General features: G+C 34.5%; 1 protein-coding gene across 2 annotated transcripts in view; it reads left to right on the top strand.

Moving 5' to 3' along the window:
* Positions 1–24,424, top strand: part of RAPGEF5 (Rap guanine nucleotide exchange factor 5) — a 114,437-nt gene extending 90,013 nt beyond the window's left edge. Inside the window, exons 12-26 of one of the 2 annotated variants that reach the window (XM_026706384.2) lie at positions 3,843–3,921; positions 6,968–7,112; positions 8,344–8,441; positions 9,564–9,594; positions 11,532–11,610; positions 14,013–14,162; positions 15,200–15,297; positions 15,836–15,958; positions 16,622–16,800; positions 17,677–17,767; positions 18,733–18,783; positions 19,091–19,178; positions 21,287–21,351; positions 22,633–22,687; positions 23,689–24,424. In XM_026706384.2, the coding sequence (XP_026562169.1) occupies positions 3,843–3,921; positions 6,968–7,112; positions 8,344–8,441; positions 9,564–9,594; positions 11,532–11,610; positions 14,013–14,162; positions 15,200–15,297; positions 15,836–15,958; positions 16,622–16,800; positions 17,677–17,767; positions 18,733–18,783; positions 19,091–19,178; positions 21,287–21,351; positions 22,633–22,687; positions 23,689–23,807 (1,451 nt within the window). In that variant the 3' untranslated portion in view covers positions 23,808–24,424. The remainder of the gene's footprint in view (positions 1–3,842; positions 3,922–6,967; positions 7,113–8,343; positions 8,442–9,563; positions 9,595–11,531; positions 11,611–14,012; positions 14,163–15,199; positions 15,298–15,835; positions 15,959–16,621; positions 16,801–17,676; positions 17,768–18,732; positions 18,784–19,090; positions 19,179–21,286; positions 21,352–22,632; positions 22,688–23,688) is intronic. The other variant, XM_087916496.1, reaches the window with a different exon arrangement.
* The last annotated feature ends 609 nt before the right edge of the window (positions 24,425–25,033 follow it).

Raw genomic sequence — 25,033 nt, 5'->3', positions numbered from 1 at the left:
CCAGTAGATAAATGTCTTTAAAAATCTTTCTTTCTTTCTTTCTTTCTTTCTTTCTTTCTTTCTTTCTTTCTTTCTTTCTTTCTTTCTTTCTTTCTTTCTTTCTTTCTTTCTTTCCTTCCTTCCTTCCTTCCTTCCTTCCTTCCTTCCTTCCTTCCTTCCTTCATTCATTCTGAGAGTCACTCCCACTTATTGAAGAGAAACACGGCTTTCTTTTTCAAAATGCTGATTAGAAAATCCTGAAAGTTAAACCTCCTGAGGTCTTATTATCCAGCCAATTTCACGCTTGCATGTTGAGTTCAGTTGAAATTGGAGTGTGCAAAACGATGTGGAAATTGGAACCATGGAGTTTCATGGCTACAGTGTAGGGTACTTTCTATCCAACGAGTGACTGCTTTTTGATTCTTTAAACTGAAAGCTCTCTTTGAAATCAGTGGGATGGTTGAGGCTGTGAAAATAGCACAGGCTTAATGCATTTTTTCTGCTTATCTATTATCACATTTTAAATTTTGCTGTTTGAAATAGTTCGATGGGAGGTATAGATACATTGTAACCATCAACAATTGAAAAGTAGTTGGTTTCTTTTTCATTAGGAAGATAAATAATATCATATATGGTGGCCAGGCAGCAGCCAACATAAAACTATTAGTAAAAATATTGATTTATTTATCTTAGGAGTAACAAACATTGAGATATTATTTGAAAAATGGTTCTTATTCTTGCAGTATACAGATTCATCAATCAATCAGAAGGGACCTTGAAGGTCTTGTAGTCCAACTTCCCTGACTCAAGCTATACCATTTCAGACAAATGGCTTAAAAATCTCCAGTGATGAAGCACCCACAACGTCTGGAGGCAAGCTGTCCCACTGATTAATTGTCTTCACTGTTAAGAAGTTTCTCCTTAATTCCAGGTTGTTTATCTCCTTGATTAGTTTCCATTCATTGTTTCTTGTCCTGCCCGCTGGTGCTTTGGAGAATAGGTTAACCACCTCTTCTTTATGGCAGCCCCTTAGATAGTGGAACACTGCTATTGTATCACCCCTATTCCTCCTTTTCATTAAACTAGATGATTTTCAATTTCAAGAAAGGTCTAGGTATATTTTTTAAAACATACAGTGTAGGACTTAACTCTTAACTCCAATTTCCAATGCTGAGATCCTAATCCAGATCGGATCCCTTTCCCTTTTTCTTTTTTTTTAATTTAAAAAATAAACTTTGTTAAACATTAAAAAATATATACATAATACAAAACATTTCATTAAATACAAAACCAAAAAAGATAAACATAACCAATAAACATAAAACATAAACATTTCTAATTGCTTAGATGGCATTCTTATCAAACAATTTTCCAATACTTATTTCCCATATCTGATAAATACTCCTACCATAACCTCTTTATATTTTCCCTTCCCTATCTATTTACCGCTGGTTTCTATTCTTTATCCAATTACACCAGTTTTCCCAAACTATAATATTTTGAGCCTTCATTATCTTTTTAACTTTTGGGTGAATTTATCCATTTCCGCTCAGTCATAGATCTGGATTATCAGATTCCCTTCCCTTCTTGATAGCTTTTATTATAACCTGTGAACGTCTTTAGTCTGATTAATTGATCCATTTGATCTGCTCCTGCTTTTAATGTTTGTTTATTGTAAAGACCACCTTTGGTATGTACGTGCTATTATTGTAAAGACCACCAGTGGTATGTACGTGCCATTTTATATTTAATGACTACTCTAGTTGTGCAGGTAGTCCTTGAATTACAAGCATTCATTTAGTGACCATTCAAAATTACAATGCATTCAAAAAAACGACTTACAACTATTCCTCGCACTTAATCACCCTTATCATCCCCATGATTATGTGATAAAAATTTGGATATTTGTCAACCAGCATGTACTTATGACTGTTGCAGCATCCTGGAATCATGTGATCACCATTTGAAACCTTTTCCAGCCAGCTTCTGAGAAGCAAAGTCAACGGGGAAAGCCAGATTCACTTAACAACTACATGATCCACTTTACTTCAGTGATTCACTTAATAATCACTGGCAAAAAGTTTGTAAATTGGGTGCGACTCACTAAACATACACCTTGCTTAGCAACAAAAATTCTGGTCTCAATTATGGTCATAACTCGAGGACTACCTATATTTTCCATTTGGTCAAAACAAAGTAGAATACAGAATATACATGAAATCAAGAAATCAATGTGCTTTACAGTTAATAACTTAGAAAGTAAAAACCTTTTGGAAAGAGTAAATATTTAAGAGCAAATTTGGAATGTGGGTATGGTGGATGAAAAGATAGTTTTCTGGGAAGGTAAAAGGTAACAGAATTGTGTTAATGTAAACTCTATTTAGCGGTATTTTTAATCTCATCTAACTTTTTTGGCTTTCTATATTTCCTTACTTTCTGGGCTTTGAATAACTTTGTTAGTTGACAAGGAATAGGATATTTTTATATTTTCAGAAGTATGGGTACAATTGGGATTTTTAAAAAAATGGTATTAAGCTTCTTTTAGGAATTATGCTATGATTTCTACATCCCCCTCCCCTTCTTTCTTAGGCTTCATGGCAACCTTGCTTCCTCTGGCTACTGATAGCTCTCCCCAGCTGCCCCCATCCCCAATATGGTAACTAAGACGGGAAAGGGGCAAAAATCATGGTGACCTTTATTTCTTCCACTCCCCTTTTTGGGACCCAGCAGCAACACCAGCATCAGTAGCAAAGGTTGTGCAGGAGCTGGGCTCAGATGTCTCAGCCAGCCGCTCATCCTTCTCTTTCTCCTTTTCACAGAGCCCCCAGTGGCCTTGGCCCCACCTGAGGGAGACACTAAAGAAGTAGGCAGGCCAGCCGGCAATAGTCAAGGGTGAAGGCAGCTTCCCCCACAGAGGTGATAGCAGGAGAGATACCGGGGCAGCAGTCAGGAAAAGAAAATAGGGTTCCAAATTTATTTGAATGGGGGTGCTGTCAAGGAAGGGGTGGGGTGCAGAGGGCCAGAAAGAGACCCAGATGGTTGGGGTGGGCCAATCCCTCATCATCTCCAAGACAGACCTCTAAATGCATGGCAGGCCTGTGAGCCTTAAGTATGATATTTATATATATTAAGTATATATTTATATATATTAAGTATAATATGTCTGCTGTATAATGTCTGTTTGCCATCTTGAGTCACTTATAAAGTAATAAAGGCAGGATAAAAGTATAATAAATAAATAAATTTTACTGGAACAATAGGACATTGTAAATAATACAGGTTGATGCAGGATCCAATCTGGGCCTATCACCGGCACCAGAGGTTTTGTCTTTCAATATTTTGGACTCGTGCTGGAGCTCATCTTCAGGGAACTTGTCTCTAGCACCAAGTGCATGGTATTTCTACTATCTGTTGTATGTGACTTTTTAGATGTTGATTGAGGTGTATTGACGGCTGGCTTTTTAATACAGGTTGATCATCACCCCTCTACTAACGTATCTCTAGTTAAATTTAGTGGACCTTGCTTTTGAATACGTACACACAATATCACATTGCAAGTTATCTTTCAATGAAGTACATTACATTTTGTAAAGTATTTAAAAAGCTGAAGTCAATTTTATATGTGCTGTAGCAATTCTTTTTAAATAGAAATTATCTTTTGTATTTTGTTTTGGGAGACCCATATCCTTTTGAAGTTCATATCCATTTTCAGATTTACATATTTATCTGAAACTTTGCTGTTGTATTTATTGTGACTTTCTTATTGGTCGTAGCTTCAGCTTTATTAATAATATCCTTATATAATGCTCCAGTTGTTTTGTACATTTTTTAAAATCAGTTTTTGTTTTTCTTCTCCTTTGTAGAAACTCTTCTGGATGACTTCCTCCTTACATACACAGTGTTCATGACAACAGATGACTTATGTCAAGCTCTGCTGAGACAATATCCTTCTCTATAGACTAAGAGGGAATCATTCATTCAGGCCTAATTGTATCGAATGATTTTTATACATTAGATAAAAGACAAATCTACACAGCTTCTTTGCCCCTGTTAAGGAGAATTTATTAATCATTGCAGTAGATACATCTATGTACCACTGCTTAATCTCAATTTTCATACAACCATGCAACCTCTCCTCACCCGTAGACCCCACTGTGCCCCATGGTTTATAGGGGAATTGAAAGGGATGAAATGTATGAGGAGACGTTTAGAGCACCGTTGGCGGAAAACAAGGGATGAACTCGACCAAACACGGGTAAGAGCTGCTAGTAAGGCCTATCTCGTGGCGATTCGTGTGGCGAAGTGTACATACTTCTCCATACTAATTGCATCTGCAGATAATCGCCCAGTGACCCTCTTTAAGGTGAGCTGCATTCTCCTGGAGAAGGAGGAGATTGAGGTCTACCTGAAGGGATGTGCTGAAGAATTTGTGGATTTTCTGGAAGACAAAATTGCTCAACTTCATTCCCAGTTAGATGCCAGCATGGTTGCTGGTCTGGTGGAAGTCCCTGAGGCAGGCTCTTGCCCCATTATTTGGGAACAGTTTGATCCTATTCTCCGAATGGAAATGGACAGGATCCTAGGGAGTATGCATGCAAGCCTATGTTTTAGACCCATGTCCCTTCTGGCTCGTGAAGGCTTCCCTGGAGGTGACAGGCAGGTGAACTCTGGCGGTGATTAATGCTTCCCTACAAGAGGGGGTGGTGCTTCAAGTACTTTAAGGAGGCTATGGTCTATTCTCTTGTTAAGAAGCCTTCACTGCCTTCACCCAGTTGGACTTCACCCAGTTGGACACTGGACTTAACCGGTTGGACAGTTTTAACTTTCATACAGAGTTAATGGAAGGACAGGTGTAGCATTACAAAATAATTTACTCCAATCTGCCCTTTTGGGGGAAGGTTGTTGAGAAGGTGGTTGCGCAGCAGCTCCAGAGGTTTCTGGATGAAATGGATTATCTAGACCCTTATGAGTCAGGATAAAAGGCCTGGTTTTGGGACAGAAATGTCACTGATCACACTCTTTGATGACCTCTGATGGGAACGGGATGGGGGTAGTGTATCCATCCTTGCTCTACTTGACCTCTCGGTGGCTTTCAATACCATTGACCATGGTATTCTCCTGGAATGGATTTGGGGGATGGGAGTGGGTGTGCTATCCTGATTCACTTTCTTCCTCTGCAGCTGCTCTCAATCAGTGCTGATAGGAGGGAAGAGATCCAAGCCTCGCCCACTGCTTTACAGGGTTCCACAGAGCTCGGTACTCTGTTCAACATTTATATGAAGCTGGTGGGTGAGATTATCCCCCACCATGGACTGAGGTATCACCAATATGCTGATGATACTCAGCTGTATGTCTCGGCCATGGTGAGTTAAGTGATGTGATGTCCTCCCTCTCACAGTGCCTGGAGGCTGTTAGGAGTTGGATGGGGAGCAACGGGTTGAAACTAAACTCTGGCAAGACTGATTGGCTTTGGGTTTGGGGCTTGTTGGCTAAGGGAAAATTCCCATCTTTGGTCCTGGATGGCGTGGCATTACCCCAAACAGATCCTGTGCTTAATCTGGAGATTCTCCTGGATTCATGACTCCTGCTTGAAGAGTAGGTGATGATTACAACCAGGAGGACCTTCGCGCAACTGTGGGTTGTGCCAATTAAGCCCATTCCTGGACCAACAATCCCTACTCACAGTCACTCATGCCTTAGTCACTTTCCATCTTGACTATTGTGATGCACTCTACATGGGGCTGCTTTTGAAGAGCATCTGGAAACTCCAGTTGATGCAAAATGCAGCAGCCTGCACAGTTTTGTGCAGACCCTGGTGTGCACATGTATCACCTCTCCTGCAGGAGCTGCATTGGATGCTGATTTGCTTCTGGTGCAATTCAAGGTGCTGGTTGTCACCTTTAAAGCCCTTCATGGCTTGGGACCGGGTTATCTGAGGGACCGTCTCTTGCTGATCACATCTATCTGACCCATCAGAACGGGGAGGCAGGGAACGTTGCGATCCCATCCTTGAGGGAGATACACCTGGTGGGATCCAGAAGAAGGTATTTCTCCATGGTGGCCCCTCCCTCTGGAACATCATTTCCCCAGAAATTAGACTGGCCCCACTCTGATTCTCTTCTGGAAGGCATTGAAGACCTGATTCTGCCAGTGGGCCTGGGGAACCCAGACTAGCATGGAGCCCATTAAATGGCTCATGTAATCTGCTGTTGCTGGGGGGAGGTGGGGGGTGAATTTACTATATTAATTTATTTGATTTTATGAGTTTTATTGTTTTTAAATTGTGGTTCTACTTGTAGTAAGCTGCCTTGAGTTGCCACGGCAAATAGGCGGCAGTACAAATCTAATTAATAAATAATAAAATAAATAATATAGCCATTACTTTAATTTCAACATAGCCTAATAGCATTTGAGAATTTCACTGGCAGTGTTATATTAAATATAGCTTTAATTTAATAATTTAAGATCAAATATAAATTATTTATTAATAAAGTTTATATGCTACCCATCTCACTGTATAAATCATTCTGAAAAGCTTGTACTGATTCTTTAATGGTGTTTTTGTTTAATTATATTTGTCTTTTATTTATTTTTATCATTTCTGTATTAAGAAAAAAAACAAGACAACCTAGATTAATACTTAATGTTTGGGAAATTACAATCCCTTGCAATGTTCTGTTTATCCGAGATAAGATGGAAAACGCTTATCCTGATCTTAGAGGGAAGATGGAATGAAAATGTAAAAAAAAAGCTATATATAAATAAAAGATGAGAAAAAATTTTAGATTTTTTTTTTTAAATGTATATAGGAAATGCTACTATCTTTTGTATTTTAAGCTTTAGCTTCCAACAAGAGACAGCTCTTTCCATCCAATACTTAGTATGTAAGAAAGATTTTTGTTTACTAAATTTTAGCTTCTGACAAGAGATAGTTGCTTTCACATATTACTTAGTATACAACAAATATTTCACCTTAATTTGCCTCCACTTATTGTGCTAAGAACCATCAGGACAAGGATGAAATCATTGATGTTCCCTGCAGAAAACGAAAAGTCTTGCATTTAGTGTCCCAGTGGACTTCACTCTACAAAGACTGGTTGCATGAAGATGAGCATTTGAAGCAGTTTCTTATGGTATGTTTATTTAGATACTTTCTGATACAGAACAGTAATTATAAATTTTTAAAAATCCAAAACCATTCCTTAGTCTATGCAACCTGCAATAGTATACTTGAAGTAAACTCATTTATTGGATATAGGATCAGCATTTATAACGCGTTACCTCTTGAAAGTTCTACTGGGTGCTTCTAGATGAAGAATACATTATTCTAGATGAAGAATAACTGCTCTTCTGTTATGATCTAAAAGTGCATAATTAACTTAGATTCCAGAATTCAGAGAATCTAGTGTTCTAATAGTGGGTTATTATATAATGTCCATGGAGTGGTCACAAAATCCTTTACTTTTTCTTAATTTTTCACAATGGAAAAAGGTAGCCTTACATACAAAAAACAAGATAGAATAATAAATCTTGACCGGTTGTGGAAAGCATATAGATGATAAATTAGTTGTCATAAAATTTGATTGATTATGTGCCATTAAATTAATAGCTGCTCTTAGCAACTACGTATAAAGATTTTCTCCAAGACAATCTGTCACCAACTTGCCCCCTCAGATCTGCAGTAACTGAGTCCATCTATCTTGTTGCTGGTCATCATCTTTTTCTGTTTCCCTCTTATCTTTCCCACCATTATAGCCTTCCTCAGTCTCCTGTGTATTTCCTTTTGTGTTAGTAGGTGATTCTAAAAGGCAAAAGCTGTCTATCACTTTGGTGTTTCCATTGTCAGTTATTCAGCTGGTTTCTTGCTTGCTCTTCTTTATACTTAATCATGTACCATTTTTCCACCACACTCCTTGACTTTTATTACTGGAGCATTCAAATAACTTGTATTTTAAGCTATCAGAATACTGGCATCATTATAACACAATTATTGAATTCCTTTCTCCAATTTTAAAGCAACATTAATCTTTCTCTAATTCAGCTTTCTTCAGTATATGTTTAGTATATAGGTTGAATGAATGAATAAATAAAGCTAAGCAGCAGTGTTCCACTTCTTTGCCAATCTGCAGCCAATCTTTTACACCATGATGCTATCTGATTGTGCCTGGACTCACATTCTCTGCCTTAAACCACTACACCAACTGACTCTTTAAAAAAAATACTTGAAAGCCCTCTTTCCAACCTGAAAATCTTAACATGAAACATTTCTGAAGTATTGCTTTAATAGAATTTGCAAAAAAGTGTAGCACATATTTATTTGATTCTTTCTCCTCCCCCTTTTCTCTTAACTTCCCCTTTCCTTAGACAATATATAGAAATGTGTTAGATGATGTGTATGAATATCCTATATTGGAGAAAGACCTGAAAGAATTTCAGAAATTACTCGGAATGCATCGTCGTCAGTAAGTTTTTTTTTTGTCCTATTTTGTATTTCTTTCTTTAGGGTGTTATAATTAGTTTTTTCATCATTATAACTGGTTTTTTTGTAATATCAAGTATTCCGGTTTCAAGTATTTAATGTTTGTATAGGAAGCACTGATTTTGCATAATTTACAAGAGAATAACTTGAAATAATAGGTTTGATACACAAATGTTATTGCAATCTAATAGCCCATAGTATTGTAAAAAGGTTCGTTAATGGAGCTGTTGGATTAAAAATAATTAATAACAGCATAAGAGGTAGAGAGAAGGCAGTTTGAACAGATTTTTACTATATGGCACAATTTTTTTTCCTGCAAGAGTACTGGATAATCTGCATCAGTTTTGAGGTCTATTGTGCACAAATCTTATTTCTTGTCTCTTTGAAGCATGAGTACAATGAAGCAGTGGTTGCACAATAACTATTAACTTCATATTTTCGATGGAGTCAGTTGTTTTTTTGGTGTCAAGAGATTTATCCACGGACTTAAATCGACAGAATGTCGATTTGACATTTTAACAGAACTCAATATTCTTTTTCTTCCCATCGCACATAAACATTGCATTTATATAATTATTATACGAACACAACTATATTTGTTTAAATATAATTACATACTTTCATTTATATAATACAATTATTATAGAATTTACTATTAAATATTTTCAACTAAGAACTGACTGGCTGAAAATAATACTGCATAATATATAACATTTGATTTATTGTACCAAATAAATAGCACAGTATTGGAGGCATCTCTATATAGGGTTAGGGTTAGCTTTTATTTATGATTAGCTTTTATGTAGGTGATGAGTTTTGTGTAAACAACTGTTAAGAATATTGTTCCTACCAATGATTACTGTTACAACAATTGCTATTACAGATACTAGCTAATAACAACATATAGAATAAGTGATATCATTAGTCATATATGATAGTAACATAGCCAGAATCAGTGTGGTGTATTGTTAAAAGTGTTGAATTAAATGTGTGAAGATTGAACTTCTAGGCCATTAGATTCTATGCTGTTTTTTAGTAGAGATCTACACCAATACTGAAAACATTTTTATTACAAAAATGAATATTGTACATATTTTTCTTTCAGCACTGTAGATGAATATTCACCTCATAGAAAGGTAATAAGAAAAGATGCTAAAATTGTTTTAATTCTAATTTAGTAACTTCATGCCTTAGATTCTTTTAATTAATGAAAACAAACAGCCAAAATAAATAAATAGGCAAGCCACACTTTTCTGTTGGCATTGTTAAAACTGTTTGCTAATGATGTGACTCTGATTCGAACCATAGAAATGAAAAGATGTCTGTAGCAAAATTAAAGTGTAAAGCACATTAAAGCAAAATTGGTGTACATTGTGGAGAAACCACATAAATTTAAATAGATTCTAGACAAAGATATTGAATGCAAATGTTAGAGCAATGACAGAAAGAAATAGTATATATGTCTTTACCTATGTAAGTAATGTATCCCCAGATTTACATAATTGATACTAATTGATACATGATTGGTACTCTTCAGGAAAAAAGTATTTACTTATTTATTTAGAAAATGTATATGGTTGCACAATTCATTCCCAGTGATTCTGGGTGGTTTACAAAGATAAAACCCAAATACAACTCCCAGTACAAAAGCAAATAAATCACTCAATAAGTTCCCTATCACTTTAGGGTCCCCAGGCCTCTTGGCAGAACTACATCTTCAGGGATTTAAAAGACTGTCAAAGTAGGGGCCAGACTTATCTCTGCAGGGATGTGTATTCCATGGGAGGGAGCCATTAGGGAGAAGGCTTCTTGATTTCACTAGATGGATCTCTTTCGAAGAGTGGACTTGTAATATTCCCTGCTTCCTTACTCTGAAGGATAGGGTAAATATGACTGAGAAATAACTGTCCTTCAAATAACTTGATCCCAAGCCATCTAAGGCTTTAAAAGTGACAGCCAGCACCTTGAATTGGGCCTGGAAGCAAATCAGCAGCCAGCGTGGTTTCTGCAAAAGTGATGACATATGTACAGATCTTGGCTTGCACAAAGCCACCTCATTTTGAACCAGTTGAAACTTCCAAAATATTTTTAAGGCCAGCCCCTTGTTGAGCGCATTTGTAGTAGTCATGGGAGGTTACTAGGGTAACTGTGAACCATTTTTCAAATATGAATTCAATCATTCCAGAACTGGGGGGCCTTTGCTCCTAGTTACCTCTTATTTGGATTATTGCAACACTCCCTACATGGGGCTGGCCTTAATAAGTATTTGGAATATTCAATTGGTGCAAATTGAGGCTGCACAAGTAGTTAATGGTGCCGGTTATCCACCATGAGTAAAACCACTACTATGGGAGCTGCATTGGCTGCTAGAATGTTTCTAGGTGCAATTCAAAGTGTTGGTTGTCACATTTACAATGCTACATAGCTTGGGAGTAGGGTACATAAGGGAATGTTTTCTCCCAATAGTTTCTAACCATCCAACTCAGTCTAATAGATTGGCTGCAGGTCCCATCAGCCAAGAAATGTTAGCTAGTAGGGGGCAGGAGTTATATCTTCTTTGAGTAGCCCATGCCCTTAAACATCCTTCCTTTGGAGCTTAGGATGGCCCTGACCATGTTAGTTTTTTGCAAGGCTTTAAAGATCTGTCTATGCCCTGAATCTAGGTTCCCAAATATGTTAGGGGCTTTATTATCTGGTTGCACTGCCAATTTTTATGTAATTATTATGATAATTTTCTGTTGCCTATACATATAATTTGTAATCATTTTTTCTTTTATGTTTTTAACTATTGTGACACTCTCTACCTGCAGTAAATTGGATTGAGATTGGCAGCTATGGAAATGGAATGAATGAATAAATAATAAAATAAAAGTATCAGAAGCAGAAAAGGTTTTGTGAATGTTCTCATCAAATTTATCCCTCTCTCGCTCTGTATTCCTCTTTACGTCTCCTGTTTTCCATGAATAGAATGTGATTAGTTTATTCAGGAAAACTGTGCATAGACATTTTTCTTTGTTTCCTTTTTTAAAACATCCAATAATTTTGGCATTCTTTTTTTAAAAACTCTCTATAGCATAAAGCCATTTTACATCAATACAGCCTCAAGCAGAACTGGCTTCAGACTAAAGAATCTGTGAATGAAACAGAAGAAGGTAAGTATGAATGAAACACAAAAAGAAATAAATATCGTATTAACAGCATCTGCTATTTGGATGGAAAAGAAATTGATTCCTATTCCAACTTTTCCCTCATCCTTCCAGCCACAATCCAATGTCCTTGTCGAGTTAGGTTGATTCTGTTAAATGCCAGGCTTGTGATCTTGTCTCTCCACATGACCAATATAATTGAAAATTGGTTTGAGTTGAACAGTGATGAATGATACCTTTACCTCAAATCTTGCCAATTGGATTTTGGATAGTATACCAATCTTTACTACGTATGGGAGAAGGAGTGCCATTGCAATTCTTCAAGAATTTGTTTATTTCTGCTATGACAACTATGGCCTTTTCCCAAGGCATCACAACTTAACTCAACATTGAAGGCCACACATTTGATAAGGTGTTCATTTTGGAACAATTATACGGTCTGTAGGTGGAAGGCATTATCAACTGTGCTGTGTCATAGTTTTTCTGGAAAGATAGTCTTGTTAGATTGGCCCCAGGCACTGAACTGATTTGGCTTAAAACAGGGCTTTTCCAGTGACCTATTGTTGTGTCCATTTGGCTTCTACAAGTTTGTTTATATTTTAATGCAAAGTATTGCCACTTTGCAGTTTCAGATAATCTAAATTCTTGTAATACTTCACTTGTTTCAAAGAAAGAATTAAGAATATAACAGCCTCTCATAGTTTTGCCCAAGTACTTTTAAAGATGTATTTATCTAAAAATGTCAAATTACAATTATCTCAAAAATATAAATGTTATTTGTGTTCTGGGATCCATCTTAAACTTCCACCCTAAAATCTTCCAGATGTATCTTTCAGTCTTTAATAAATGAATTTGTTTAAAGGACAAATCAAGTAATAATTGTTAGTTGTGCTCAAATGGTTTCTGAGAAAAGAACCCACTTGTAGTTCACACTTATGTAGACATATACACAAACATTCTTAAAATATAAGACAAATGCAAAACTTGAAAATCCATAATTTTTGCAGCATAAGACTCTGGAATTTAAGATGCACATAGCTTTTGGGGAGGAAAACAAGAAAAAAAAATTGCCTCCCAGCAATTTGCCTCCTTGCAGCAAACAGCCTGGTCAGCTTCAGCACAGCCTGATTTACCATGAGCAGCTGATTGGTGGTTGGATTGGCCTCCCAAAATACCGCTGATCATCTATTCCAGGATGCAGGGATTGCCACCGCTAATTGCTGCCTCCGTGCGCTCGATTTTTGGCCTCCACATGTCATTCCAGGCAGCACCGTTGATCTGGAATGAGCCGAATATAGTGGAGGCCAAAAATGGGGGAATGTGAAGGCGGTGATGGGCAGCGGTGATCCCCACAGCTTGGAACAGCTGATTGGTGGTATTCTGGGAGGCTGACCCAACTGCCAATTAGCTGCTTGTGCTAAATCAGGCTGTGCTGAAGCTGACCAGGCTGTTTGCTGTTTGCTGCAAGGAGACAAATTGCTGGGAGGCAGAGACTGAAGAGTGGGGGCAGGCAGGTGGGTGGGGCTTAAGCAACATTCTCTCTATAAGATGCACAGACATTTCCATCCACTTTTTGGGGGGAGGAAATGTGCATCTTATAGTGTGAAAAATTTTCCACCTTTACATATACAGATAGTATACATATATACAAGATAGAATAACAAATGGGATAATTCCACCAAATAAAAGTTAGTACTTATGAGGGATAAGATTCCTCTTTATGTTTGTGATTATGCATGTGTTTAAGTTGTATTTAATAAGTTGTATTTATTTTAATAATGTTTCATTTTAAATCCATAGGAATATTGGCCATTGGTATCATTATTAATTTGTGTACAAGACTACAATATTTAAATTAGCAACTATATGTTTTATTAGGAATATTCCTACATATTTATTCATGAAAGAGACAATTTTTTAAAATTTCAAAAATTCTATTAGGTTCAAACCACTAGGCCAATGGTTCCAAATCTACATTAAATACAAGAGAAGTTAAAACGTATCTTTGATAACATTCACAAAATATGGGTGAAGTAATAATTCCTTTTATAATATAATAATTTGAAAAGTACACTCTCTTTGAATTCTATGGTTTTAAATATCAGGAAATAATAAAAATCATCTGGTTCATACCAGTTCTTAAAATTAGGTGAAAACAACCTCAGATGAATAACAGGATTACATGATGACTTATTATTCCAGGTCATCATTTGTTTTACAGAAATTACAGCTGCTGTACTCTGATCTTTAAGCAGATTCACTTTTCCAAATCCAAATCCTACAGTACCTGTAATTTCCTTTATCAAAAAATGACAGGCAAGCCATCCAGAACAGTGCGATCCTTAAAGTTTTTATATCTTTCAATAAGAATTCCTTTTGCTGATGGAATGATTTTCCTCTGTTTGCAGTTTTTTGCCGTGTATATATAACACAACATTCTTACATCAGTGTAAAAACTAAATTATCCACTTCAGTTCAAGAGATTTTGAAAATTGTAGCAGAGAAGCTCCAACATTCTCAGGAAGATCTGGCTTTAGTAGCTCTTTCATTCTCTGATGGTAAATGATTTTCAGCTATTAATATTCTAATACTATTTTTAGTATCTTATCTGTAAATTATTTTCTAGTGCAGATGTAGGTCTCCTCCAGTGGTCCACAGCTGGATGGCCAAAGTTACAATAAAGAGCTGTTCAGCAGAAAGTAGTTTCCATGACAACTGCTAATACTTTAGTTCTGTTGTGTAATACATTCCACTTCGTTTCTACATTGAAAAAGATTTTACTCCTTCAGAAACATGTTGTAAGATTTCCATTTACAGATAATGGTAGACTGTAAGGTTTGCAATTTAAAACTGTATAACAAAAATGCACTCTGGAAAATGGTTTCTAATTTGAAGTAATCAAATGGTATTTAGACATAAAGGCAAATTGTGGGAAATATTTCTTTTAGAAAATGAATGTTTTCTAAATATAATCCTTGACTTATGACTACAATTGAGTCCAAAGTTTCTGTTGCTAAGTGAAACATTTGTTAAGTGAGTTTTGCCTCATTTTATGACCTTTCTTGCTCCAGTTGAATCACTGCAGTCCTTAAGTTGGTAACACAGTTATCAAATGAATCTGGCTTGCCCATTGACTTGGCTTGTCAGAAGGTCTCAAGCATGATCCCAGGACACTGCAACTGTCAAACGCGAGTCAGTTGCCAAGCATCTGAATTTCGATCATGTGATCATGGGAATACTGCAATGGTTGTATATGTGAAAAATGGTCATAAGTTATGTTGCAACTTTGAATGGTCCATTAAATGAAGTGTTGTAAATCGAGGACTATCTGTATTGAAAGTAATTTTTTTAAAAGTTTAAATTCTTAATTTAGACTTTAGATATCAATATGTAAAAATAAATTATATATTCCATTTTTTTAATTAAATAAGTCAAATTGCTTACTTTTTGAAGTAAATTATATAGCTCAGAAATACCCAGTCTTGATTTATTGATCATCCTGGTCCCAATATTATGGATTCAGAAAAGCTATAGTTATAAATGTGATATATTTAATCAAAATTTCTTACTATGATTCTTTTCTCTACTCTTAAAGAAAAACACGAATTGCGACCATATGATCTAGCAATCTCCAAATCTCTTGAGTTATCTGCTCGTTTGTTTGTATTTCGAAAGGATCTGACAGATACTTTGGTAAGTCTTTGTGGTTCTTGTTTTTAGATGACTTGAAGTTTTAAACTGCATTAACTGTATTACTCTCCTATAAACCCAGTATGAAGAGAGGCTAGGGAAATCATTAACTAGAGCATTTCTCCCCACACTTATGATCCTTCCAGGTACGTATATGGACTTAAATTTTACCATAAACTAAGCCATGTGGAGAATTCAGGGCCTGAATTAGAATACTATTAGTACAGCATGCTTGTTTAGGTCTTAGAAAAACAATTTACAATTTACTTCTAGTAAAATTTTATTGGTATGAAAAAATTGAGATGATTGCTTCAATATGGTCCTCATGTATCTTGTTGATTATTATTGTTTGTTTATATTTATATAGTTGCAAATATAGATATTTATCTTAATGTGTTCCAAATAAGACATAGGGTGCTGCTCTTAATATTAAAATTAATTAGAGGCCATCATGATTTCAATGCAAAAATATTTAAAACATTTCTTACAGCTAACTTTGCATTGTATATGCTTCTTTTTTTATCTGTGTGTCTTGATTTAGATCCCTTTTGCTGAAAATGAGGAAATCCACCAACGATCAGTGAAAATTCTGGGGATTAACACCTGGGACCTTGCTTTAGAATTAACAATTTTTGACTGGAATCTTTTCAATTTGGTTCATGAAGTAAGATGATGAATCTGCACACTAACTATAATCTGAGTTTTGTTTAGCTTTGATGAATCACAACATGTTTTCTCATGTAATTATTTATTTGTAATTATTTTGGGTCATTCCACAGGCTTATTGCCAAATGCAGGCTTTACTTCAAGGTTCCCCAATGTTTTTGGCTTTGTGGATTGGTGGGGGAGGGCAGAGGGTGGTTCCGTGACCATGGTGGGAAAATGTGCATATACACACAGTTCCATTTGTACAAATGGTGGGCATATTCACCTGCTGCTTGTGCAAATGGAGTGTATGTGCTTGCCCACTGCTTGTGTGAGTGGGGATGTGCACAAGCTCACCCACCACTTCCGCGGCCCAGTTCTGAAGGGCTCAAGGCCGGTAGTGCGCCATGGCCCAAGAGTTATATCTTTATTAAAAAAAGAAAAACAGATTTAATCCTGTTCTCAAAAGCATTTCAAACTGAAACCTGCAATGATTAATAGATATTAAGTCACAAACAATCTTATTATTACATTTTTATAGTTTTAATTAAAAAAAGTAATTGCCAAAATACTTTACTGTTCAAGTTAGTAATATGGGTTATCTGACTAAGCAACAATAATTACATTTTTCATATTATTAAATTCTAATTTGCATTTTACATTCTTTTAAACTGTCTTCCAGCAAGAACTGATATATTTCACCTTCAGCCGTCAAGGCAGTGGGAAAAACACTGTGAATCTTAGTCTTCTGCTTCAAAGATGCAATGAAGTTCAACTTTGGGTTGCCACAGAAATACTACTCTGCAACCAGCTCTGTAAACGTGTACAACTAGTGAAAAAATTCATTAAAATTGCTGCTCAGTAAGTTAAAAATTAAATGAATATTGATAGCTGGTTTCTGTTGAATCCACTGAACAAAAAGTAATGAAAGAAAATATTCTATAATTTGACTTTGCCCATTGAAATATGCATAGAAAAGCTATGCTTGATTAAAGAATTTTGTGCTGTATCCAAAATTTATTGCGCAGTGATAATTTCTTTACACTTCGCTATAGTTTCATTTGTTTATATATACACGATTTATTTCTCCAATTGCTTTTCTGTTTGGAACTGTACTTTTGTACATGTAGTGATTCTAAGCAAAGCCCTACTCAACTACCAAGCATTATTAAAAGTATATTAGTTTCATTTAATTTCCTTTAATTTCTTCATGGCCTATTTCAGTTGTATACAGAGGATATTAAAAAAAAATCTCTGTACTATTAAAATGTCAGGTTTTTATAATGTAAAAAATTAGATCAAAATAAATCATTTCAGAATTTTTTCCACCTTTAATATAAGTTACATAATTCAATTTAAAAACAAATCAAAACCTCCTAGGAGGAAAAGTAACAATAAATAACTTACAATGTTGTGGTTGCATAAGTATGCACACCCTTAAACTAATACTTACTGAAACATATTTTGTTATTATGAAGTATCCAGTATTTTGGAGTAGGAGCCTATCAATTTCAGTTTGAATTTTGAATTTTTATTGGTTGGAATTATCAAAATTATGGGGTGATTTTCAAAGAATGGAGCAGTATTTTCTTTTAAAAAATAAAGTTTAGAAAAAAATAACTTTGCATACATTTTATCTGAAAATAATGTATAAATTCAGTACTCTATTTTAAACAACAGAGGGATAAGTGACTTTGAATACCACAAGTAAATTACTTTTCTGATATTATTTCATAGCTGCAAAGCCCAGCGAAATCTGAATTCATTTTTTGCCATTGTCATGGGGCTCAACACTGCCTCTATCAGCCGACTTTCTCAGACATGGGAGGTAATATGAGAATTTTATTGTTTTACTTTTTTTCTAGATATTTATTTTTAATCATATTATTTTTCAGCAGTTTGATATATATGAAAAGAAAAGGTTTCACTTTAGTTCAAGCATGCATTATTAACTTTCTCATCATTATTACTGATATTGAAAGAAGATATTTAAGAAACCTCTTTTTAGGGAAGTAAATCCAAAACAAAATTTATAAACTGATTTGGAAGCTGATAATGTCTTTTAAGTTGTTTTTCTTTTAGTATGAGTTGCAAGACATGGAACTACCGTGGAAAATTCTACCCATTTAACAAAAGTTAATTCCTAGGAAGTTATACGACAAAACCTTACTTAAGATCTGTACATATAGATATTGTTAGTTAATTGTGTACACTATTACTATGATGAAATTTGGTATAACCAATGTAAGTTCAAAAAGCTTAATTGAACTCAGTTTATTGGAGAGGACAATTTTCTTGCATAAGGACTACCGGAGTCCCAAGTGTTTTCTAACATAATATTTCTGTATTTCTGCTGGATATTTCAGTTTTCTTGTAATTGTGCTGTCATTATTATTATTTTTTGGTTGAGAAAAATGCATTTGATAAATCTCATCATATAAATATAACACCAGTGATTTTCTCTTTAATATTCCAGTAAGCCTAATGTGATAAAATCAGTGATCATAGCATTCGCTCTTCAACAAAAGTGATCATGTGATGACAATCTTTTTCCTCTTCCTCTAAAGATAATATTAAATAAATGCAAATTCAAGTGCTTATAAGCAGTATTAAATAATACATATGAATTGTAACAAATTGTTATGTCACTCTCGAACGTTATTTGTTAAAAAAACTCTAAGAAAGATAGTACCAGGCAAAGTTTATGTCTTTAATATACTACAAATGAGTCACTGATTAAATCAAACGTTTAATTCCAATTCCAGTTTTTTAATATGCAATATTTTATTTCAGAGAATGCCTGGAAAGTTTAAGAAACTCTTTGCTGAACTTGAAAGTTTGACAGTAAGTTGGTTTTATGTAAAAGCCTTTAATTTTCTTATCTGTGTATTTTTGTTGCTAAATGGAAGCATTATTACATATTCTATTACTATATATCTATAATTATCTAACTTTTGATGTGTTGCACTTAACATGTAGCTTTTCACATATGTGATATATTTTAGATAAGAATATATACAATTTCACCTAGTTCTCTTTAAGAAACTGTTTCTGCCTTATTTTTCAAAAAGGAAATACTTTTGTATCTATACATATTGAAGCTTATACCAATATAAACTGCTATTCCTAATAAAGTCAAATCATTTAACAGGATCCCTCTCTGAACCACAAAGCCTATAGGGATGCATTCAAGAAAATGAAGTCCCCAAAGATCCCTTTCATGCCTTTACTCCTCAAAGGTAAATTTAAGCATGCCTGCAATCCTAAACTTAGAGGCTTTGTCTTGGTCAAATGTAATGGGTTTTAATAAAGTTCAGTAATACTTAGGATTATATTTGTAGGCATTGAAAAGTAAAGTAACTTTTAAGACATACCTCTCTAGGCTGCAATCTTACATAGATCTATTAGCCTGGAGTCCCCCAATCTTTCTGCTTTTTTTGCAGATAGCCGGAGTGGTGGGTTGGAGGTGGAGGGGTTTTCTGCGCAAGCAGCCAGCAAGCAGCCTGGTTCCAAATAGGTTGTGGCCCAAGAGTTGGGGACCCCTGTACTAGCCAGGAAAGCTGACAAAATAATTGGGCTTTATTTCTAAGTAAATATGTACATGCTTAGGTTGTAACTATGGTATATGCATTTATTTTGTGTCAGGTTTAATTTCAAATTTGGTCTTCTTGAATAATTGGAGGAAGATCTCCTTTTGAATCCTACAGAGGATTCAAATTTATTGATTTATAGTAAAATGTGTTCCTGTTTCCCTGATTTGTTTTACCAATAATATTAAATTTTAAAATTGAACCACTTTTTTAGATTATTAGTTCTGTAGTACATCATTTAAATTAATTGAATTTCTACAACAAAATCACAATTAATTGCTTTTTAACTCTAGTTTGTTTATCTTGCTCTTACAATGCAGCTCAGAGGCAGTTATCTGCTCCACAGGATTTGTTTCTGCTTGTAATTGTTGGCAACAATGCAGATTTCTTATTTCAACCTTTCTTTCCAAGGCTTTCAGTTATATCTTGATTTGAACATTATTAAGAAAAAAGCTGTTAAAACTTTCATTATTACATTGACAGTAACACAATCGCTAATGAAACGGTATACATATCATAGAATATTATAATACAATATAAGTTCCAGGAGAGAAAAAATGCCAATTATTGTGGAAAAGGAGACAGATGGGTGGCATTTGAGAGAAGAAAAGCTATTAAGGGAAATCAACATAATAATTAAAGGGATTGTTATATTTAAATGTTATTACATTAACATTTTTAAAATTAAAAATTGTTTTTGTCTCAGTCATACCTATCACTTTTAGAGAAAGAGCCTTTAGACTATTATTTGAAGTTCAGATGTAACCCTCAACTCACTAAAGTTGTTTTTATAGATGGATATGGCACGAAGATGTCTTCCTCCCCCTGCCAGCCATTTAAATTAAAATTGCAGGAAGAAAATTACTTAGGTTGCCCTTAGTCAGTGCAAAAGTTAAAGAGAAATCTATTCAATCAAAAGTTGAACAGAAATAAAATTTTCTACCCCCTTCACCAGAAGGTTCTGAAGTAGTAACCACTATTTAAACAGCACATCTACATTGCAATAATATTAGAATGAACAACTGTGAAGTGCAGTTGCATTGTATTATTTTCCACAAATCCATTTCATGCTACGTTAATCTAATTTATGTTTTAGAAGGCTGCTGTTTTAATTTTCCTAACCTAAGCATTTTATTGAGCTTCTTCCCTTTGGTTTTGAAAAAAACCAACAAGATACACTATAAATTCCGTCCAGTTAATCTGCTTCCTCCCCCCCCACATTCCATTTGAGAGATGGGTATAGGGATCTTTAGCTTAAAGAATTAGAGAAAATGATGTTTCTTTGGGATATCAAGCAGACAGTCACCTCCCTAACTTAATTGTGCTGAGCTTTTGGTATGAGAATAAAATCTGAATGAAAGTTATGCCTAAGGTGAACTACCATGAATCGGACTGGGTGGTGGTATAAACGAAGAAGGAATATTGATAGTTGTGGTTGTGCTGAGTCTATTGACAATGGGGAATACAAAATTTGGTGCCTCCAATCACCAGGTAACAGGAGAAGCGTAACCAATAGGAACTAGAGACTGATGCACATTAGATATATTTCCAGAAAATTACCTTATCCATATATAATGATTTCAAATATTTCACTTAGAAGTCCAAAAATTGAACAGTTTGGAGTATTTTTTATCACAAGTAAATTTTCTGAATACTTACTTATGCATGAAACTGTAACAATTACCATTGTCTTTTGTTATTGTTACTATGTGGACATGGAAAGTTAAGTTGAAAAATATATAATTGTCTCTTTTTAGATGTAACATTTATACATGAAGGAAACAAAACATTTCTGGATAATCTTGTAAATTTTGAAAAGCTGGTATGTATCATTCCCCACTAATTCCAACATAATAAAAAGTCAAACTTCCGTTTCTTAGTATTGTACATCCTCCTTTCTTCTTAGTCTTATTTCTTCAAATTAAAGTTGAATTTAATTCTCTTTGCTTCAGCTTTCCATTGAGTATTCTCCCCCGTGAAGTAATTAACTTGATATTCAAGCTTAGTTAATATTTTATATTCTAAATTTCACACATTGTTAATTAATTACCATATTTATTCCTAATTATCTGCTTCCTTCCATACTCAAAATAAAATACCTAGACATCACCATTAATTTTAGTTCTCTGTTTTGCATGGGTTTGTTCTTCTCTTGAAGAAATATTCATATTTTTATTGGTTGGAGTAAATGTTTATAACAGGGATTATTAGATTATTATACTGTATATAAATAGAAAGCACACATTTGAAGAAGTAAAAACATCTGCATAATTAACATTTCTACCAAACCAATAATTATGGTTATGTTAGCCTATGTTAATGTAGGAAAATATTATTGTTATATTTTTAGGAAGTTAGGCATTTTGGGCTGTTTATTCTATATGCTCCCATATGGCTAATTTGTAGACCTATCTGTTCATTGCTCTATAAATTTGGCCTACGTTGATTAAGAGATTGCAGCTATGATTGAATAATAACTTTAAAAATATATATATTTTCCAAGAATAAATCAGTGAATATTAATGGAGATATCAGCCAGACATCTGATCATGCATGTGTATTTTTTCTTTCTTTGATAACATATATTTGTGATCTACCTAGGAAAAAATGGCATAGGACTCATTCTTTTAAATTTTAAATTTAAATTTTATTTTATTTTTTAAAAACTATTAAATCCCAAGGCCTGCAGTTCCCAGATATATTGGGTAGAATTATTTCACGACTTCTTCAATTTCTGATGCCATATTTCCTGCTTTTTGCTAGCTAAAATATTTTCTGTTCACATTAATTACTATTCTGCTTTTGGAAGGAATGGAAGTTGGAGGGTTTTTGGAAAAATAAAACAAACTTTGGATGCCTGCTCAGCCACCTCTTCCCACAAATATGATAAGGCAGAATTCAAATGGTATCCTATAGCCCCTGTAATAAAACCTGCAACCATGAGTTAATGTTTGAAATAATCTGTATAAGGATTACTGGAGCAAATACAATCCAGATTTCCATTTTATGGCGGATCCCCTCCTTCCCTCATAATTTGGAGCTTGTACATGCTGGTCATTCCCATATTTATTGGCTCATTAATCTGTGTATTTTATCTTCACAGCACATGATTGCAGACACAGTCCGATCATTGAGGCATTGTAGGCGTAACCAATTTGGTAAGTGAATGATATTTTGAGAGATTCCCCTATCTCTCCCCCATACATCTATCTTAAACACTTGGGAATCAGAGCCTACCTCTCTCTGTTTTTGTTTTTACATACTAAAGCAGGAATACTTCATTTAGCCCTAATGACTCTCCTTTTTTATTGGTATCTTCTTCTTGTGCCATATCTGTCATCAGACATTGCCTATTAGGCTGGCAATACTATTTTTAACAACAGCTGCACATATTTTATTGGTATGCCTGTAGCTACACCCTTAAGATTAATAGATGAATTATAAGAACTTTTGGTTTTATTTAAATTACACTTAAAAAGAAATAATATGATTGTCTCTAGTTATATATTAATAATTATTTCTGTCATATTAATATGACAAATTAATAATCCATTTTGGAGTTTAAACTTCAATTTCCAATATCCTTTAGCAGCTAATACCAACATATTCCAAGTACCAATATGGCTGATGAGCATTAAATTAATAACATCTGGTGTCTCACTTTTTTTACAAATCAACATACATACACCAAATACATGCAAATCATGGAAGAAAACAAATGTCAAGAAATGAAATTCACATAAATAGTTGTTAGTATTTTTAATTTGCTCAAAATCATTTCCACATCTTGAGTGTTTTATCTAGTACATGAACCAGCATACAATGAAAAGATTGGAAGAACAGCTTTTTCAATATAATCTTTATAGATTTTTTGGGCTGCAGTTTTATCTCGGTTAATGGTGAAAAGTTTGTTCATGTTTGTGCAGTCTTCACATACTGAATAATGTAATGACAGGCCTACTTTATATTCTTCATTAATGGAGAAGTCACACAGAGCATTCATAGATCACTATGAAATTAGAAATCATTAGAAAATTTCCATTATTTTCTAGAAATAAAAATGTGAAGTTCAGGAGTTCCTTAAGGCAAATTGTTGATTAAACTTCAAAGTATGCTGCAGGGTGACTGATCTATTATTTTTCTCTTGACAAAACTGTAGGAAATGATATACCCTCCAAAGAGCACGAAGAGCTGAAGCCCTATGTCCATTATTTGCATATCATTGACAACCAGCAGATGTTGTTTGAGCTTTCTCACAGGATAGAACCTCGTACATGAATTCATACTTACATAATTCCAGCACTTTCAGTACAGTGAATATTTATGTGCCAAACATGTTGTTTTCCTAAGAAATTGATGATTACTGAGTTTTATCAGTAATTGGTGCCACACTACACATTGGCCTTTCATGCAAAGCAAGAGGAAATGATCTTCACAACAAACTTCCAAGATGAAAAGTGCCAAATCTACTTAGCTACAGAGTGAAGAAATGATTCACCATATTGAAAACCTTATTTTCTTTGAACACTTTTGTTCAAAACAGCTTTCAGTCCCAACTCAGTGTAAATTGAAATAAAATGTTCTATCCTTATAAGGGTCTAGCAGCACTGTTTTGAGGAAGATGTTGATAATTTGGCACATGGGGATATACCTCACTAATCATAAGCTGCCCTAAGTATTTATTCTGGTGCCAAAAAGAAAGTATAGGGCAGTATTGATGAATCATCCCCAAGATATGTGCTGGCATCCACTTTATGATTAAAGCATAAAGAAAGACAAATTGTTAGAATATAGATACCTAACAGAATTTAAAATGTAAGCACAGTTAATACTTTAACATCTTGTACAGTATTTCAAAATGTGCTGTCTAATAAAGCAAAATTCACAAGCATCAATTATGGTAATCTATTATGTGCTTTCATGCTGGATTAGAATTTAGAGCACTCTGCCTTTAATATTTCTTGTGGGTAATGCTTTTTAAACTTTAGAACCACCTAAGTGTTTGGTCCTTTTCTTAGTATTTCTATTAGAGGCAAGCAGTGTCACGAAAGTGTTGTGCCTATAGCTTTATTACAAACAAATATAGTTTATTTTATTCTATGTTCACTTCACTGTGCTATTACTAATTACTGTTATCTTCACATTGGTGCACGTTGATTGCAGAACAGTACTAAATTGATAAGAAAGAACCTGTCATACTGTGGGATTGTTGCTTGCAACTTGGAAAACTACAGTGGAATCTCCAGAATTACTTTTTTTAAAAAGAAGAAAGTAAAAGTGCTATGGCATACTTACTGACATTATTAACATTTAAAGTAATAATTTATAGCTATTAAATCTGATCTTATCAGTCATAAACATAATTTACAAACAAAAATGAAAAAAGTTCATACAATGTATTAAGCCAAATTCATGAATCTGACCATAGACGAATTATACTTTGAGAAACAGACATATTGTTGTTTTTTCCTTACAAGGTTAAAAGCTGGGGTTGAATTCCAATA

The sequence above is a fragment of the Pseudonaja textilis genome, chromosome Z, assembly GCF_049901715.1.
Source record: "Pseudonaja textilis isolate UNSWEBS1 chromosome Z, rPseTex1.2, whole genome shotgun sequence".
In the NCBI taxonomy this organism is placed as follows: Eukaryota; Metazoa; Chordata; class Lepidosauria; order Squamata; family Elapidae; genus Pseudonaja; species Pseudonaja textilis.
The sequence above is the reverse complement of the archived record's forward strand: the minus strand, read 5'-3'. Positions and strand labels throughout refer to the sequence as shown.